General features: G+C 44.6%; 1 protein-coding gene across 2 annotated transcripts in view; it reads left to right on the forward strand.

The window, feature by feature from the left end:
* The window catches only part of NFAM1 (NFAT activating protein with ITAM motif 1), a 43197-nt gene that overhangs the window by 6594 nt on the left and 16140 nt on the right, over nucleotides 1-20463 (forward strand). For both annotated transcript variants that reach the window (XM_030187432.1, XM_030187433.1), the window contains exons 2-4: nucleotides 170-487; nucleotides 8676-8800; nucleotides 16420-16533. In XM_030187432.1, coding sequence (XP_030043292.1) covers nucleotides 170-487; nucleotides 8676-8800; nucleotides 16420-16533 — 557 coding nt within the window. The remainder of the gene's footprint in view (nucleotides 1-169; nucleotides 488-8675; nucleotides 8801-16419; nucleotides 16534-20463) is intronic.

Consider the following 20463-nt stretch of genomic DNA (forward strand, 5'->3'; position numbering starts at 1 on the left):
TGTAGATGAGCCCTTGAGGTCTTACCCATCCCCAAGTTTCTCTGATTCCGAATCATTTCCTAATGTCCCTTACAGCTCTATTTTTTTTTTTGCATGATTCTTTATGTCCTGATGAAATTGCTTCTATTCCCATTGCTACATGATAAAATGTTGTATTTTGTCCCTGCAGGAGACAGGATAACATCAGTGACGCAGTGGCCACCATTCCAGGTCACTCTTACCAATAGGCCCGTCAATATAAACTGTAACATCACCTGCATGAACTCACCAGAATGTGCCAATTTTACCCTTAACTTCTATAAACTGGATTCAGAGGGGAAAGAGGTCCCACTGGCTGGGTACCCGAAAAACATACATCCTGCAGTCAACACAACAGCTTGTTCTGTGGCTTTCCTATGGGACTCTTCTGTCCAAGATACCTACTACTGCAGCGCTACCTGGCAAAGTGAGAGTAAAAAAGGCGGTGGGACCTTTATCGATATAAGAGGTAAATTAAATACACAAAAATAAATAAAGAGGGGAGGGGAGGTGTGTCTGGCCAGATATAATGCTGACTGTGATATGCTGTGAAGTCATTAACACTCTCTGTGGCTCCTTCAAGGAGTAATGTTATCATGCTTGTTCCACATGTAAAACCTGTTCTACATGCAGGAAAGGGCTTTCATAAAATTGTACAAACTGAATGTGCACATAGGGCTAATATGCACGTTGGTTTGACGTTCCGCCGCAGCAGTGACGCTGTTGCCACCCAGACACGGAATTTTAAAGTTTGCAGGCACAGTGGCTGAACGTGCAGGACAACGTGCTGGGACGTCAGACTCCGAACCGGATTGAACAGACAACTACAGCACGGCCACGGAGGCCGAAGAAGAACTTTAAAGACGTCGGGTCGGCTGGCGGGGGTTGGGGTCCCCCGCCAGCTGAAGAAATATCTTTAAAGGCGGCAAGCGGACCTCGGCTGGCGGGGGGTTGGGGTCCCCCGCCAGCAAAGGTAAACCACGGCAGCGGGGAGGGTTGACAGCGGTAAGGGGGTCCAGGGCAAAATCTGCGGGGGCCCAGGCCCCTGTGGCCCCAGGCAGATACGCCCCTGGGCTGAAACACAGCCCATGTTGGGTCTCATATTAAAGAATATTGCTATCCCAATTCTGGAGGCCTTTAGTGCTGTTTCTTTTGTGTTGCTTTGTATCGTGTGCTTTGGTTTCCCTCTCTTTTTGTTGCTCATGACTAACTGTAGGCAGTTAGATGTGTAACTGCTAGTATTCTATAACTTGTGCATGCAAGTGCTGGTCTAAAGAATTTGAGCACCCAAGTTATAAAATCTCAAATAAGGGCAATTACGAATGTGCCAGTTAAATCAACTGTAGTCAACAATTGGCGTTGAGGTAATTAGCATCTAGTTATTCCATTAAGCAACTGACCTTATTATATAACTTGGATGTTATAATGCCTTTGTATCGCTCCATGGTGCGACCGCACCTCGAATATTGTGTTCAATTCTGGTCGCCGCATCACAAAAAAGATATAGTGGAATTAGAAAAGGTGAGGAGAAGGGCGACAAAAACGATAAAGGGGATGGGACGATTTCCCTATGAGGAAAGGCTAAAGCGGCGGGGGCTCTTCAGCTTGGAGAAAAGGCGGCTGAGGGGAGATATGATAGAGGTCTATAAAATAACGAGTGGAGTTGAACGGGTAGATGTGAAGCGTCTGTTCACGCTTTCCAAAAATACTAGGACTAGGGGGCATGTGATGAAGTTACAATGTAGTAAATTTAAAACGAATCAGAGAATTCATTGCCAGAGAATGTGGTAAAGGCGGTTAGCTTAGCGGAGTTTAAAAAAGGTTTGGACGGCTTCCTAAAGGAAAAGTCCATAAACCGTTATTAAATGGACTTGGGGAAAATCCACTATTTCTGGGATAAGCAGTATAAAATGTTTTGTACATTTTTGGGATCTTGCCAGGTATTTGTGACCTGGATTGGCCACTGTTGGAGACAGGATGCTGGGCTTGATGGACCTTTTGGTCTTTCCCAGTATGGCAATAGTTATGTACAACTTTGCGTGCTCAGCATGAAGTTGGGCAAACAAGTTTCTAGAATTAGAGGGATATAGGATATGCACTGACAGGGTATCTTTCATTTTATGCAATCTTTGCATTAGCATTCCTGGGGACGTAGTCTGGGTGGAGCACAGGCAGAGCTGCATTGTACAAATGGAGTTGCGGGTGCATGTGTAGAGTGCATATACATAATTACATGGATGTGTTCAAATAAACTTGCATTAAATGTGGAGAAAATGGAAATTATGTTTGAGGGGCGGGTGGTAGAAGAGAGATGGTCCCAGATTATTAGGGTAGGGAAGTTGGATGTTCCTGTGAAAAAGCTGATGAAGTTCTTCGGGGTGACATTGGATGCCCAGCTTTCAGTGTAGTCGCAGATTAGAAGTGTGATTCAATCATCTTTTTAAGTTCAAACAATTTTATTGAAATTTTCATAATTAACAACAAACAAAATGAGTATGCACCAATGAATTAAAGACAACCGTCACTTCTACTAATCCGCCCCCCCCCCCCCAAAGTTAAGCTTATAGCATTTAATGATGCCAAATTCACAAAAACACAGAACCAATGAGGCAAGCAGAAGGCATCAAAACAGGGAACAATATGAAACCCCTATCTCCATCCAACACAAAACCAAGCTCAAATACTACCCAAAACCCCAATGCTCAGGAAGTCTGTACTCTGATGGTTTCCATATGCCAACACTACCCATAATAACCCACTCAACCCCACATCCTATCCGTAATAGAACGGAGTCCACGGTGCTGGAAAGAGTGTCACAAAAGATTAAATAAAAGGCTCCTAGGTGACATTGTATCATAGCAAGCTTCCCACACTTTGAGGAAGCAAACTTAGTAACATAGTAACGTAGTAACATTGTAAATGTTGGCAGATAAAGACCTGTACGGTCCATGCAGTCTGCCCAACAACATAAACTCATTTTACATGGTATGTGATATTTTATATGTATACCCGAGTTTGATTTGTCCTTGCCATTCTCAGGGCACAGACCGTAAAAGTCTGCCCAGCACTGTTCTTGAACTTTCCATATCTATTCAGTTACGCTCAGGGCGTAGACTGTAGAAGTCTGCCCAGTATCGGTTTTGCTTCCCAATTACCGGCGTTGCCACCCAGTCTCCGCTAAGATTCCATAGGTCCATTCCTTCTAAACAGGATTCCTTTGTGTTTATCCCATGCATGTTTGAATTCCATTACTTTTTGCTTAAAGGAACCCCTCGCCTCCCAAGTGGTGAGCAAATGAACTTGGTTTTGCCATTGCCAAAAGGATGGGGGTAGAGGCGACACTCAATATTGCAATATACATTTCCTGGCCACCAATGTAAGCTTTCAGAACAATAAAGCTCCCTTAAAAGCTCCTGGTTGATCCAAAACCAATAACTCCACTGAGCCAGGAATGGAGCATCCAAAAATAGTCTCCACACAGGGGCCCAAAAAGTTTGTGTCTTCACACAACCCCAAAAAGAGTGCACAAAGGTACCACCTGTGACCCCACATTGGAGACAGAGAGATGAATACCCAGTCGCCATCTTGGACAACTGGAGCTGTGTAGAGTATTCCCTATGAAGGACATGAAAATAACATTCCTGAAGCCAAGCTCCCAAGATCACATGAGGAATGCCACTAATAGTAGCCTGAACCCAGCCAAAGTGTGACCCAAATCTCTAGCCCAAAACCAGCCCTGGTAACACCTTCTGGAGTACTTTATATATGCTTGAAATAGAGATAAACCTATACAGAGCTATTTTTAAAAAACAACAACTCAATTTGACTCCCATTGTGTTACAAAGTGCACCCCCCTCCAAGGAAGCTAGGTAATGCTTAACTTGATATGTGCAAACCTATGCCCCCAATGAACCACCATCCATTGTTGTAGGTCTTCAAAAAGAATAATCCCTCCATCCCCCGCTAATAAGTGTTCCAACCTGTCTATCCCCTGCCTTTCCCGATCCAGAAAAGCTATATTATCCATCCCAGGTGCAAACTTTCCATTCCCTCTAAGCGGAATTTGATCCATTACCCTAGGATCCACACCCCCCCTCCAGCTGTCCAAGAAGCACACTCCACACATCCTGCATCAGTTTACAAAGTACATTTCACCTCATCCACCCCAAAAGCCCAGGAGAGGGCGCATGAAGCAGATATAAGGGGCAAAAAAAGGGCCTTTTCCCACTCCAGCAGCGTAAACCAATGTTTCGAGCATAACCAATCCCGCAGATGACGCAAAAAAACAACCTCTATTATACCATTTGAAGTCTGGCAGACCAAGGCCACCCCTGGCCCAATTGCCTAACAAAAACAAAAACTGTAAGTTTGCCAACAGAAATGACTAAGAAACCAATGCAGGCTAAGGGGGAGAGTCTGCATAAGATAAAACCACCAAGGAAAGTTGATCATACGGATAAGATGAATCCTGCTTAAAACAGAAATTGATAGGTCCCGCCAACTCTCCAACTGCAAGCATGTTGCCTCCAGCACTCGAGAGATGTTAACAGCATATAAAGTAGACAGATCCATGGGGAGTCAAGTGCCCAGATAATTAAATGAGCCATCAGCCCAATGCAAGAGGAACCAGGCCCCCCCAAAGGCCACAAACCTGTGCCAACAAGGCCAGAGCTTCTGATTTATGTAGATTTAAACTGAAACCAGCGTAGTCACCGTACTCCCAGAAAAGTTCTAATAGAGCTGAGAGAGTCCCTAGGACGTAGGAGATGAATCAGTATATCATCAGCAAAGGCTGCTGCCTTAAAACAAACAGAACCCATCTGAACGCCGCAGTTGTGAGATCTATTATGAAGATATCACAATAGAGGATCAAGTGTCAGCATAAAAAGTAAGGGAGAAAGTGGACAGCCCTGTCGGGTACCCTGCAATACAGGAAAACAATCCGAGGAACAATCATTAATTAATACAAAAGCTCGGGGATCAGAGTATGAAGACCGTATCGCAGATACAAAATGATCCCTAAATCCATAAGTCTCCACAATGTCGCATACAAAAAAAATCCCACCTTACCTGATCGAATGCCTTCTTGGCATCGAAGTTGACTAACAAAGATGTACTCTTATCCCGCGCTTCCTGCTCCAATGAGAAGAGAATCTTACGAAGATTTTTGGTAATAGATCGCTGCTGGACAAAACCAGTCTCAGATTCATGGAGCAGAGATGGCAGCACATTAGCCAATCTGTTCACCAGAATTTTAGCCAACAACTTGGCCTCAAAATTTAACAGTAAGATGAGGCAGTAGAATTCAGGTGCTAACAGATTCTTCCCCGGTTTGGGAAGCACTATACTTTTCACCACACCAAGGGAGGGGGGAGACACTTCTTCATCCACCATGACATTAAACATGCTCATAAGGGGCCATACCATTTCCTCACCCATTAACTTGTAAAATTCGGTGTGAAACCCATCAGACCCAGGGGATTTTCATTTAATCGCTTCCCGCACCTCCTCACCCTGAATCAGTTCATTTAGACAGGACAACTCTGATGTTTGTAGGGAAGGGATGAGCAACTCTGACAGATACATATGAGCTGGAAGGCCTTCATCAGGGGGCTGAGCATACAAACGTGTGTAATAAGAGGCAAAGAGCTTACTAATAGAAGAGGCCTTGGTAGCCTACCAACCAGCCTTATCTTTAAGGGCCAAAACCCTATGAGTACCGAATTTACAACATATTAATTTAGCCAAAATAGAACCACTTTTATTTCTATGTTTATAAAGGTGAAACCAATAATAATTTAACGATTTTTCAGCCCACTGATGGAGTTCATTCAAGGTACTCTGCAACCCTAAGAGTTGCTGTTGACAAACTTAATTATGTGTACGGCCAAACCATTGGTGTAACCACACTAATTGACGTTGCAGACACAATATCTCAAGATCCCAGGCTCTTTTACAGCATAGCTGATGATAGGTCCCCTCAGTCTGTGGGCTCTCTCAATGTGTAGAAGGCCCAGATGGTCCGATAGGTAGAGCTCCCTAGGGAACCAAGCTTCCAAGAATCCAAGAAGTTAAGCTTACAGTATAGACTCCGTGAGCTCGACCAAGCGTAGGTTGCTTCTCCAAGTCCTCCAGGCAGACTTACATGTCTCGAGAGCCTTTTGCATCTGAGAAAGAGAGTCCCATGTCACTTGCACCTGGGTCTCGAGTTCCTGGGTGCAAGTTGGTGTAAGGAACTCACGGCCCAAGTCCTCCAGCATGCCCTGTACTTTGCTAAGTTTGTCCTCAAGCGGCTGCAGCCGTTTATCCAGCAAAGCCTCCATCAGATACACCACCTCCGCAGTCACTTTGGAAACCTACATGGAGCTGGGGGATGAGCATACAGGGCTGGCGGAAGCCGCCATCTTATCATCTGTCTGCCAGATCCGCTCCTGGTCTTTGCGAGCGGGTTTAGAAGCCATCACCCCAAACAACACAGTAAACCACTCCAACAGAGACTCCTGAGGGTAAAGAACAGTAAGTCTGTTCACGCTTTCCAAAAATACCAGGACTAGGGGGCATGCGATTAAACTACAGTGTAGTAAATTTAAAACAAATCGGAGAAACTTTTTCTTCACCCAACGTGTAATTAAACTCTGGAATTCATTGCCGGAAAATGTGGTGAAGGCGGTTAGCTTAGCAGAGTTTAAAAAGGGGTTGGACGGTTTCCTAAAGGACAAGTCCATAAACCGCTACTAAACGGACTTGGAAAAATCCAAAATCCTAGGAATAACATGTATAGAATGTTTGTACTTTTGGGAAGCTTGCCGGGTGCCCTTGGCCTGGATTGGCCGCTGTCGTGGACGGGATGCTGGGCTCGATGGACCCTTGGTCTTTTCCCAGTATGGCATTACTTATGTACTTATGTAAGTCTAGCAGCGAGGGGATCAAAAGCAAGGCAAGTAGTGGGGTTTTTGAGGGACAGCAGCAGGAGAGCTAACTACCCACATCCTCTCTTCTGTATGGTGTCACATGATCCTCTCAATCATCTTTTTATCAATTGCATTTGTTATATCGGTTGAAATCTATGCTGCCTGTGGTGCAGAGTATGGTGTTATCGAGAATAGATTATTGTGATTCTCAGTATTTGGGGATTTCGAATGTGAGAGTTCAGGCACTGCAAATAGTACAGAATACAGCTGCAAGGGTGGTGGCTGGTGTTGCAAAGTGGGAACACATTACACCAGTGTTAAAACAACTGCACTAGTGGCCTGTACGATTCAGGGTGCAGTATAAAGTCCTGTCTCTTATTCATCAAGTTGTGTATGGGGTGCTTCCCTGGGACCTACAGTCTGTGGTGAAGCTTTTCTGTTCAGGTAGAGGCTCAATTTCTGAGCCCACAAAGCATTTAGCAGTGGATTTGACTGTGACCTCACATTATGCTGTGACAAGGGCTTCAGCCTTTTCTGTAGCAGGGCCTGTACTGTGGAACGCTTTGCCTGGTTATCTATGTCTCTGTGAGAATGTTTTACCGTTTAAGAAATTTCTTAAGCTTTTTACCCAGACATTTTTTTTTTTAATTTCTTTATTTATAAATTTTTTCTTTACATCCAATAATATAAACATGAAATATCAGCAATCAAGTAAAGGCAATCAAATTACTATAACCTAAACAAGTTAAATTATAAAGGAAAAAAGAATTTACATTTGTCCCCAATAGGTGGATCAAGACACCAGGAAATTTAAATCTATAAAGTAAATCAAAAATGAAAACGGGAGGGGCTACGGATGTCTACAGCCGACGTTACAGCACTGTAATTAGGGAGGCAAAACACTTGGCGACTTAACATTTTCTTTAGATGAGATAAATTCTAACAATTTCAAAGGGGAAAAAAATATGTAATTATTCATTTCAAAAGTTACCCAGACATTTGTGACTGTTTGATGGGGATTTCTACGTATACTTAGAGTAGAAGTGCAGCAGCATATCTGTTTATCTATTGGTTTATATTTTATTTTATTAGTTTTGATAGTTTATGTATGTTTTTAGGTTTGAAGCAGATTACACGTTTTTAAAATAAATAAATCCGCTTCGGAAGAGGTGTAAACTTGTGCATGGGTATTTGCCTGTTATTTGGGCTAGATTATAAAAAAGCACAAAGCTGCCTATCTTGCCTTTATGAAATAGGCATCTTTTTGGACTTCTCACATAGGTGTCCTATTCAGGGCTTTTTTTGAGGGGGTACTTGGGGGTACTGAGTACCGGCACCTTTTCTGCTGTCTGCTAAACTTGACCCATGTTTTTCGTATTTTAATGAAAGAGCTCAGGTTCTACATACAAATTCTGCCTTGTCATAGATTCTATGACTGGTTGCAGGGGCCCTGGCTATTGTGGGGTGAGTCCCTCAATGGTCACTCCACCCCTGAAGGGTGGCCTGGCATTTGAGTACCGGCACCTTTTTTGCTAGACAAAATGCACTGGTCCTATTACAAAATTAGGCCCTGAATGAGTAACTTCACCTCTCTGTTCCCCAATGTAGGCTTTAAAATCTGCAGGATCATAATCATGTGACTCCTTGCAAAGGTTTTATGCAGTGCCACTGCCAGAGGGCACTTTATAAATAAAAAGCTTTGAAGTTTCTGGGGTTCTTATGATTTTCTTCTTCTTCTTCCCCCAGACGAAGGGTATAGGTTACTCCAAGAGGGCTATTGGTCCCTCCATTTCTGCCTCATTGCCATTTCCAGTATCCTAGTAGTGTTGGGATGTGCAGAGACAGTAGCGCTGCTGTTGTGGAAGAAGAAGGTAAGCCAGAGAAAAAGGTACAATGTGTGCATCTGTATGTGAGTGAAAAAAACTGCTTTAATGTCCTTTTAAACTCTTTGTGCACAGAGCTAAACACTCACTGCTAAGAAGTGGCCAGAAAGGCAATGGTTATAATGCCAGGAGCTGATTTGGAGTCATTTGTGGAGGGGGAGAAGCTAGCCAGTGCCTGCAGCAGTGCAGAATTAATCGCTGACTCATTTAAACTCTTTGGTGGTCAACACAGTCTGGTTTCACCCCTGCCCACAAATATGGACATTATTCCAGTTTTTCTGTGAAGGTAACAAGTTCAGAGAAGCAATGGAGTAAGACTAAGGGGTTGATAATATTCGAAGCCAGTTAACTTGGTAAGAGGGCCTGGTTAACTGGTGCTGAGAGGGCCCCGAGGGAACATTCCGCGGAACTTACCCAGAGAGTGCTGCTGAATATCCCCTCTCACCAGTTAAACCCAAACTGGATGTAGTATGGGTGGTTGAGGGGTGAGTCGGTATTTAGCCAGGTACCAGCTGATTTTTTTAGCCAGAATCCTGATAGGTAAACGGGGCAAATAGGACAACATAAAAAGCAGTCCTAACTTTGTCCAGTCAGGCCTACCTGGGTTCCGACTGAATATTAGGTGGGACCTGGATAAAGGAGCCTGTCACATGAGCTGCCTTAAAGTAGCTCTTGTAACAGATTCCCCCCACCCAAGCCTAAATAAAGACCTCCTCCCTCAACACCCCCCAATTTCAAAACAAAGACCCCTGCGCTCAGATTCCCTCACTTCTGAAACCAAAATAAAGAACTCTGTGCTCAAATCACCCTTCCTCCAACCCCCTGATCCAAAATAAAGACCCCCTGCTCAGATCCCCTCCTAACCACCACCCACACCCTCTCCTACCTCCAAGACTTACCTGGAGGTGATCCTTGGTAGTCTAGTGGGACAGGGCACATTTCTGTACCAACCTCACTCCAAATTCGGAATGGCCATGATGACCCCTTAGTAGTATGTTGCAGTAGCACCACTAGGGGGAAGCCCTCCATATAAGGGCATTTGCCCTTACATGGAAGACTGCCCTCTAGCAGTAGATTACCACAAAAGGATATCTGGAGCCAAGATGGAGCAGGAGCAAGAGGGGACCATTCCTGCCCTATCCCATGAAATCACCTGAAAATGGGAGGAGGGATCGGAGCAGGGTGGGGGGTTCTTTATTTTAGATCCATAGAGTTGGGAGGAGTCTTTATTTTGGATTGGAGGCATGGGGGACAGGGGATATGAATGTGGGGTCTTTAATTTGAATCTGGGGGGGGTCAGAGGACCTGTCACATGAGCTGCTTTAAGGCAGTTCATATGATAGATCCCTTTATCCAGGTCCCAGCTAATTTTCAGCTGGGCTAAATAAGTGTCTTCAAGTTTTATTTAGATTTACTAATCTGCCAGTCGGGAATACCATCTAGGCGGCTTACAATATAATCAATGTTAAGAGTAAAGTACAGCAAGATGTGCGTATAGGTAGACAATTGACAGTGAGGCAAGGGGGAGGAGCTCCATCTTGTTGAGAGAAAGTGGGGGAGGGAGAGAACGATAGGGAAGCTCTTGGTAATTCAGCTGGGTGTTTTGCGTTTAAAAATTAGTTGAAAGCGTCTTGAAAAAGAAATGTTTTGAGGTCTGATTTAAAAGTGGAGAGTGAGGTCTGATGTGTGAAGGGTGTGCAGGAGATTCCAGAGAGGTGGACTTTGAACTGAGAATATTGAAATTCAAGTATGTTCATGGTGGATTTGTTTATAAGTTTGAACGATAAGTAGATTTTGATCCTGAGAATGAAGAGAACGCAATGGAGAATATGGAAGCAATAGGAGGAAAAGGTAGAGGGGTTCTTTAGAAGTTAAGACCTTGAATACAGGAAATAGAAGCTTATACAGTAAGTAATCCGATGGGATATAGGGAGCCAATGAGATTTTTTCAGAAAGGGTGTGATGCGATCAAATTTCTGAGCTTTGTGAATAATTTGAATGGTGGTATTTTGTACTAATTGTAAGCGGTGTTAATCTTTGAGTCTAAGTCCTTTCTAAAGTGAATTACAGTAGTTTGAGTTGTGATATGAGAAGAGAATTTGTCAGGATATTTAATGCTGAGGGTTGTAAAAGTGATTGAATGGACTGAATATGGCGTAATCTAAATATGGAGCGTTTTACTACTTGTCCTATTTGAGAATGAAAAGATAGGTCATCCTACATAATAATTCTCACCTCCAACGTTCTAACGCTGCATGGGACCGTGGATGCCTCTGAGGTGGTCTGTTTCCGTTGGTAGATCAGCTTGACGTCATGCCGAACACACATCCTACATAATAATTCTCACCTCCAACGTTCTAACGCTGCCTGGGACCGTGGATGCCTCTGAGGTGGTCTGCTTCCGTCGGTAGATCAGCTTGACGTCATGCCGAACACACAGCTGACAGAATCAAAACAATGGCACGTGCAAGACAAAGGAAAAAAAAGGCCGGAACACACAGCTGAAAGCACTGGCACGCGCAAAGCTGCCATGTGAAGCTGTCACGCGAACCTGCAACACACACCAACCGACCTAAAAAAATACCCAGCTGCCCAGAGTGCCGCACAAACAACCCTGCCACCCTCCCCCAAAAAAAGAAGCACCAGAGACTGGCGCCCTCACAGAGCGCACTCCAAAAAAAAAAACAGCTGAGCAAAACCTGGCGGAACCGAAAAGAACTGGCATGCACGAACCTGCTACGGACACCAACCGCCCTGGCATGCGCAAAGCTACCACGCACACCAAGAGCCCTAAAAAAACCCAGCTGAGCAGAGTGCCGCGCTAACAACCCTGCCGCCCTCCAAAACAAAAAGGAAGCACCAGACACTGACGCCCTCACAGAGCGCACCTGCAGTCAATAATGAAACAAGGAATAATACAAACACAGTACAGTGCACAACTGAGACAAAAGGAATTGCCATAACAGGCTGTGTCAGCGAAAATGACATTCAGTACTACAGCTGTGGACAGCTAAACACAATCTGTATATTTTGCAAAGCAAAATTTTTCAAAAAAGAAACACCTTCTGACAACCTTTTATTTATTTGTAGCATTTGTATCCCACATTTTCCGAACAATTTACAGGCTCAATGTGGCTTACATTTGCCGTAATGGCGGTTGTCATTTCCGGGTAACAGAATTACAAATGGTAATGTGTTAAGTTGCATACATACATGGTAACATACATGTAACATAACATACATGAACAGATCATGGTATAAATATATATTATGTGCATATATATGTTAAGGAAGAATAAATTATGGTAATACATGCAAGTTCCTGAGTAAGAAATTGGAAGAATAAATTATAGTAATACATGAACGTTCCTGAGTACGAAATTGGGTTGTATCATTCTTTAGGTCATTGACTATGGAGAGACCTTATTAACACAGAGATTGAAGTGGTTATGCTTATTCATTATTCACAATGCTGTAGTAAAGGAAAAGTTAAACTACCAAATATTAGGACACATGAAATCATAATAAAACTTCTTTCAGGAGAATATGAATACTCAAACAATTTCAAACAAAATATTAGGTCCATTAACAGTTCCCTAGCTTTCGCATCCATGGGAGCCAATATTGCAGCACCACCAGGATATGGCCCTTACTGTTTCAGAATACATGGAAATATTTATCATAGAACAGGAGCACTTCATCCTCCAAAAGACAAAGAAAGACAATTTGCACAGTTATATATTCTTGATCCGGACGAAGCAGCAAATCAAAGACTAAAAAACTGTAAAAATGAAAAAATAAATGATATACTATTGACACAATTAAGTAAAATCATGGCACAAGAAAATCCATTTGCACATCCATTTGCACCACTCACCTCCGTGTGAAAGCTCTGCTGCTGCCTGCAGCGCTTCCACACGGAGGTGAGTGGTGCTGTCAGGCCAATATTCAGCCAAGGCCTGCATAAGCTATGGCAGCAAACACCTGAGGAATTAACCCCAGTTATTCAATTCCAGTGCCTGGACATGGTCCAACATTGAATATCTGGGGCTAATTTAACTGGAGACAGTCAGTGTTTAAAAAAAAGCTGACTGTCCTGGCTGAATATCTACCAGTAAACTCTTACATTTAGGAGCATAAAAAGTAAGTGGCAATAAGTAGATTTAGGGCAGTTAAAAAAAAAGTTAGGAGCTTAGCACTGATTTTCAGCACTAGGCTGTCGCATCCCTCACCTGCGGTGCGCTCCCCTCGGCTGAGCCGCCCTCCGGCTCCGCCTCCGTAGGGGGCTGGCTGACGCTTCATCTTTTCCCCTCACTCCTGGGGTGTTCTGCTGGCCATTGGAGCAGTGTCGGTTCTCCTCTCTCCCTCAGTTGTGGCTGGGGAATGCCAGCCATCTTGGCGGCGCCAGCGTCCCCGAAGGTAGGATTCACTTCCGGGCGCGGGGCCCAGGAACTCTGGCCACTCCTCCTGGCACCCGGATTGGCCACTCGTGGCTTGATGCTGCCTCCTTCTGCCGGCTGGCCGATCCGGGGTTCCCTGTTGGCTGCTGTTGGTCCTGCCTCCAGCTCTCACTGTCTCCTATCAGCTGTTTCTTGTCTCCCTGATAGGGAGGGCTACTTAAGGAGCGTCCTCCTTTCCCTCTCTGCTTCGGCTTCTACTCTTGTAGAGTGCTTGTGCTCCTGTGTTTTCTACAGCGTGCTGTCTGACTCGAGCTGACCTTTGCCTGGACCTGACTACTGCTGTGCTTGCTGCCTGCCTAGAGACTTTGCCTGGACCGGACTACTGCTTTGCTTGCCGCCTGCCTAGAGACTTTCCCTGGACCTGACTACTGCTTTGCTTGCCGCCTGCCTAGAGGCTTTGCCTGGACCGGACTTCTGCTTTCGCTTTTATAGTCTGGTGGGGGTTCCAGTGCTCCGCTTCCCCTCTCCTTTCAGGTAAGGCCAGGATTGTTCGGCCGCCAATCTTTGGTTGGCAGAGGGACTCACTTTTTATAGCAGGCGTGACATAGGCTCATTATTATGCACATAAATCAAGGCAAATGAATGGTAGGTCTAAAGTTATAAGCATAGTTTTTAATTTGCTACATTAAGATGAAGTTTCAGCTAAAAACGTATGCTAATAAGTTGCCCTGAAAACAGGGCACAAATTTAGGAGCTCAGATATTATTGAATATCAGCTCAGATATAGAGCAGCAAACAACAGTGGAGACAACATAACCACCAGATGTTATAAATGTCTTTTATTAGAACCTTTATTCAACTTGGCTCGACTCGGGCCATACTTCAGCTGAAAAACCTGCATCAGGAGTCTGATAAAATAATAGGTTATAGGATCAGTAGCTTTGGCGGGAGAATTTCATGCGTTGGTGCTGGTTTGGTGAAAGGTGTCCTTATTTGTAGAACGCCTCGGTGGGTTTGCTTTCTTATTGTTGAACATGATTGCGCCTTGATTTATTCCAATACCTATTATTTTATCAGACTCCTGACGCAGGCTTTTCAGCTGAAACATGGCCTATGTCAAGTCAAGTTGAATGAAGGTTGCTAATAAGTATTATAACATCTGGTGGTTTTGTCATTTCCACTGTTTGTTGCTTGAGTTGTTGTGTTTTGTTTTGTTCTTCTGTGGGTTTTTTTTTTCCCTTTCAGTCAGACAGGGCCGCCGAGAGACTGAGCTGGGCCTGGGGCAGGGCCGCTGCTGCCCTCCCCCCGATCGCTTCCTCCCCAATTGCCACCCCCCCCCCCTGGATCATCACCGCTCCCACCCCACTCTACTACTACTACTACTATTTAGCATTTCTATAGCACTACAAGGCATACGCAGCGCTGCACAAACATAGAAGAAAGACAGTCCCTGCTCAAAGAGCTTACAATCTAATAGACAAAAAATAAATAAAGTAAGCAAATCAAATCAATTAATGTGAACGGGAAGGAAGAGAGGAAGGTAGGTGGAGGCGAGTGGTTACAAGTGGTTACGAGTCAAAAGCAATGTTAAAGAGGTGGGCTTTCAGTCTAGATTTAAAGGTGGCCAAGGATGGGGCAAGACATAGGGGCTCAGGAAGTTTATTCCAGGCGTAGGGTGCAGCGAGACAGAAGGCGCGAAGTCTGGAGTTGGCAGTAGTGGAGAAGGGAACAGATAAGAAGGATTTATCCATGGAGCGGAGTGCACGGGAAGGGGTGTAGGGAAGGACGAGTGTGGAGAGATACTGGGGAGCAGCAGAGTGAGTACATTTATAGGTTAGTAGAAGAAGTTTGAACAGGATGCGAAAACGGATAGGGAGCCAGTGAAGGGTCTTGAGGAGAGGGGTAGTATGAGTAAAGCGACTCTGGCGGAAGATGAGACGGGCAGCAGAGTTTTGAACCGACTGGAGAGGGGAGAGGTGACTAAGTGGGAGGCCAGCAAGAAGCAAATTGCAGTAGTCTAAACAAGAGGTGACAAGGGTGTGGATGAGGGTTTTGGTAGAGTGCTCGGAAAGAAAGGGGCGGATTTTACGGATGTTGTAAAGACAGAAACGACAGGTCTTGGCAATCTGCTGGATATGAGCAGAGAAGGAGAGAGAAGATGACCCCAAGGTTTCGAGCTGAGGAGACAGGGAGAATGAGAGAGCCATCAACAGAAATAGAAAACGGGGGGAGCGGGGAGGTGGGTTTGGGGGGGAAAATGAGAAGCTCGGTTTTGGTCATATTTAATTTCAGTTGGCGTTGAGACATCCAGACAGCAATATCAGACAAGCACGCTGAAACTTTGGTTTGGATGCAAGGTGAGATATCAGGGGTAGAAAGGTAGATTTGGGAGTCATCAGCATAGAGATGGTAGGAAAAGCCATGGGATGAGATTAATGAACCAAGGGAAGAAGTGTAGATAGAAAAGAGGAGGGGACTCCCCCCAGGATCGCTGCTGCCGCAACTGAAGTACCTTGGGGCTGGCGGGGATCCTGAGGCCCTGCCAGTGGAAGAATACAGAGTGCTGCTGTTCATTCCATGCCTGCCCTGCCCCTGCTTTTTTCTCTCGTCACGCATGCTTGGTTTCAAAACCGAGCATGTGCCTGAGGGGGAAAAGCAGCCGCTCGGCATGGTGGTAGAAGCGAGCGAAGAGCAGCACTGGAGGGGGGCCTGGCACCAGAGTTTTCTCTCTCCTGCTCCTGTCAGGACCTGATCACTCAGAGAGAGAGAGAGAGTGAGAGACCCTGGTGCCGGGCCCCCCTTTGAGGCCGGGCCCGGGGAATTTTGCCCCACTCTCGGCAGCCCTGCAGTCAGATATAGAGCCCATGATAAAGGAGGTCTAGTGCATTGCTCCCAGCTTCAGGATTGTTGCTGCAGTGATCAGATTAGGAACAGTGGGAAGGTCTGTTGGTTGTGAATGAAGGCTGGCAGCACCAGGATTCCAACAGTGGTTCTGACTGAGCTGAAAGTGAAAAGTGAAACTACCAAGGACAAACACAAACTAACAAATAAATTGTTGGGGTTTTTTCTTGCTCTCCCACTAAAATAGCTGTCCCCATTAATTAAGTCCTGTTTGGGTTGGGTGCCACAAATTTCTACAGTGTGTGAAGGACATAGCAGGTTGCAAGGAGAGAACATTTTAATCTTTGTTTCTTCATTTCTGCTTAGGGTTACCCTTTATGGTCACATGAGAAATCTGACCAGAAGGACACATGTCAGCAGGAAGTAACCCCATGTACTTCCAGAACAGTGGAAACATGCAGAGCCAGTGACATCTACACGGTGAGTCGCTTCTCTCTGCCAATTTTCTAGAAACAAAGGGCCCAAAAGTTCAAAGCGATTTAAGTGCATAACTTCTGGTTACTGGCCTGAAGTGTGATTGTCCCTGCTCCCTTTCACCCCTGGAACAGCATCTGACCCCCCATTCTGATCCCCCTCCCTCCCTGCCTCCAGTTCAGCACCTGACCCCTCCCCAACTTTAATATCCCTCCTTCCTGGAGCAGCTTCTAACTCCCACATTCTGATCCCACTCTCTCCCTCCTCACCCTCTGGTACAGTATCTAACCCCCTATGACACTAATCCCCTCACTCCCACCCTCTTGAAACAGCATCTGACCCCCCCCCCCTCCATTTTGATCCTCCTTCCTCCCTCATCTGCCGGAAATAGCATCTGGCCCTCCAAAATTCTATGAGACTGCCAGTAGAGGCCACAGCAGCCATTTTGGAAGAGGAAGCTCCGATGGGTAGGAGCGAATGGGCATCACTCCTGCCCTTTCTCTGCTAGACTATGAGGGATCATGAAGGTAAACCCTGGGGGGCCTAAAGGGATGAGACGTGAATGTGTGGACTGCTGACCATATTGCAGCTCTGCAAATCTTCTGAATGGAAGCTGATCTCAAGTGGGCTACTGATGCAGCCATAGCCTGGACATTATGAACCGTGATATGATCCTCTAGAGTAGGGGTTCTCAACCCAGTCCTCGGGACGCACGTAGCCAGTCAGGTTTTCAGGATATCCACAATGAATATGCTTACCACATATAAATCAAGGTACACACTCAATAACTAGTTGTATCAATATAATCACAAAATTATTAACAACTGTATGTATAGTACAAATTAATTTCCTTTATTCATTCAATTAAATATTACCTGAAATACTACATCAAATATATCACATTGTTATAAAATCCAATCAACTCTTCCCAAACATACACTCACATCCTATTTTCTCATCCATACCTATAAACCACATATACACTTATCAGCTGTTGTTGCTGGTGCAGCGCCTTCACACGGAGGTGAGAGGTGCTGTGAGGGCCAGGTGGCAGACGGAGGGGGCGGAGGATGGCGGGGAAGCTGTCATTTCAAGGAAGGAAGGGAGGGGGGCTGGGGCTGTGTAAAGTTCTGATTTCAAGGGAGGGGGAGCGGAGAGCGGTGGCGGCCGACCAACCTTGGGCGGGGGAGGGGGGGGGGCAAGGACGTACATAAAGGACATGTTTTTGTTTTTTTACATCCTTGGCATGCGCAGAGCAGCCAGCATAACGCTTGGCTGCTCTGCGTATGCTCTACTGGCCGATTATCCGACGGTTTTACGAAGGATTACAGAATGCAAGTGAGTTGCAAAGAGCAGCTCATTTGCATTCCCTTTCCTTCATGCATAGCTGTTCCCTACCGATTCGCTGTGGAATTTGGTACAGAACGGCTCTAACGACGACTTTAGTGCATCCCCCCCTCAGTTCGATCAAACTGACTTCAACTGGGAACAGTGCTTTTCTTATATGGAACCTTCCCTGTGGAACTCCTCGCCAGTCAAAATCAGTTCTACCATCATCTATATCGGTTTTCGTAAAGCCTAAAAAACTTGGCTTTTGAAAAATACTTCTGGTAGTTCTTAATTCCCTCTGTATTTATGATGTTCTTTCTGAACATTTTTATGATTGTAAACTGCTTTAAAACCTTGTGCTAATGTAATATATCAAATCAAAAATTAGTGCCCATTGGAACTAATTGGCTCGAGACCAGCCCACACTCCACAAGCCAGTTCTGGCGAGTGGCCCAAGGTTTCTGAAAGTGATATACAACAGATAAACTGCATGACAGCTGCCAAAGACCAACAACACAACCATCATACCTGATTATCTAACAGCCCAAAATGAACTAACACCAAAATGAACACCGCCAAATTGCTCCTAATAATTTACTCCCTATCCCTAATTCACCATACATTAACCACCCCTCTCACAGACACCAATAACATACCTACAATACACATGCTCAACAGACTACCCAGAAACAATACACCACACCAAAATAACAATAGCCAAAACAGTGGAAGAACTACCATATGAGGACAAAATCAATACAAAGGAAAGAAAGAACATAACAAACCCAGACTGCAAGAAAACAGACAACTAATAAAAATCAACACAACTTCGAACACAACCAACCCCTACCAAACAATTCAAGTGGGATACATAAACGCCAGATCAGTAGTCAACAAAACAACAATAATAACAGACTGGATCACGACAGACAACCTCGACCTTCTATTCATCAGTGGAACCTGGATCCACGATCATAATGACCCCATAATCTTAGATCTATGCCCCCCAGGCTATAAAATCACTCACTGGACAAGGAAAGAAAAAAGAGGAGGAGGCATAGCACTAATCCATGGATCCCACTTCACCATAACAACAACAGCCAAGTCCATAACACCCCAACTCGAAATTGCTTCAATCAGAATCCACCATACAACCTTGCTTGACCACCTAAACGTCGTCCTGTTTTATAGACTACCAGGTAACTGGCATGAATGCCAACCACACCTCATGGACTTCATATTGAACTCATGTGTATATAACTCCAACCTACTTATAATAGGGGACATAAACCTACACCTAGAAGACCCTAACTCAACCAATGCATGTGAATGCAAGGATTTCCTCCAACTATGGGACCTCAACTGGCCAAATATACAAGCAACCCATGTCAAAGGACACACACTCGACCTCATCACACACAAACTGTCCTCAGATCTAAACCTAATACTAACAGATACAAAATGGACAGACGTACCTTGGTCAGACCACCACAAACTAAATCTATCCCTACAATGGCGAAAAAAAGGCTCATACCAAAATCAAGAACGCACAATCTACACCACGAGAGGCCAAATTGACCCTGTAATATTCTGGCAACAGTTCTACAAGAATGAATGGACAGCACAAACAGACTCGAAACACTATCTCCTAGATCGGGACAACAGATGCAGAAGCACATTAGATAACATAGCACCACTACAAACAAGAACTACACGAAGACACAACTCGATACCATGGTTTAACGAAGAGCTGAAAAAACTAAAAACACAAATTAGGAGGCTTGAACGTGCATGGAATAAAATAAAAGATGAGTACACACTTAACGCATGGAAACAAATGAAAATAAAATACAAATATGCAATAAGAGAAAACAAAAGGTCATACTACAAAACCAAAATAGGGCCAGACTACAAAGACATGCATAAACGTTTCCTACTCGTGAACAAACTACTAGATACCACACTAGTCACTAAAACCAACACAGACACCCCATCAGCAGACAACCTTGCTAAATACTTCAATGAGAAAATTGTAAAGCTGCGACTCATGTTACAACCTAATACCACTGACCACGAAAAATTCATTGACTGTCCTGACCCAATCCCCGATGAATATCCTGCAGACAGAATCTGGACAAACTTCGCTATACTTACTGATGAAACCATCACCCAAGCGATCAACAGGTTCGCCAAATCCCACTGCAAACTTGACACATGCCCCAACAACCTAATAAAATCTGCCCCTCAACGCTTCATAACAGACCTCACGAGGCACCTAAATTATATGTTACAACACGGATTCTTCCCTAAGGATAAAGGAAACATACTACTCACACCAATACCTAAAGACACTAAGAAAAAAGGAAAGGCATCTATCCCTCTGGCAGTCAAACTAATGGAAAGTATGGTAACCAAGCAACTTACCGATTACTTAAACAATTTCTCAATATTACATGAATCACAATCAGGATTTTGATCCAACCATAGCACCGAAACAGTACTAATCACTCTCCTAACCAAATTCAAGCAAGCAATTGCAATTGGCAATAGTGTACTTCTCCTACATTTCGACATGTCCAGCGCGTTTGACATGGTAAACCACAAAAT

The sequence above is a fragment of the Microcaecilia unicolor genome, chromosome 14 (assembly GCF_901765095.1).
Source record: "Microcaecilia unicolor chromosome 14, aMicUni1.1, whole genome shotgun sequence".
In the NCBI taxonomy this organism is placed as follows: Eukaryota; Metazoa; Chordata; class Amphibia; order Gymnophiona; family Siphonopidae; genus Microcaecilia; species Microcaecilia unicolor.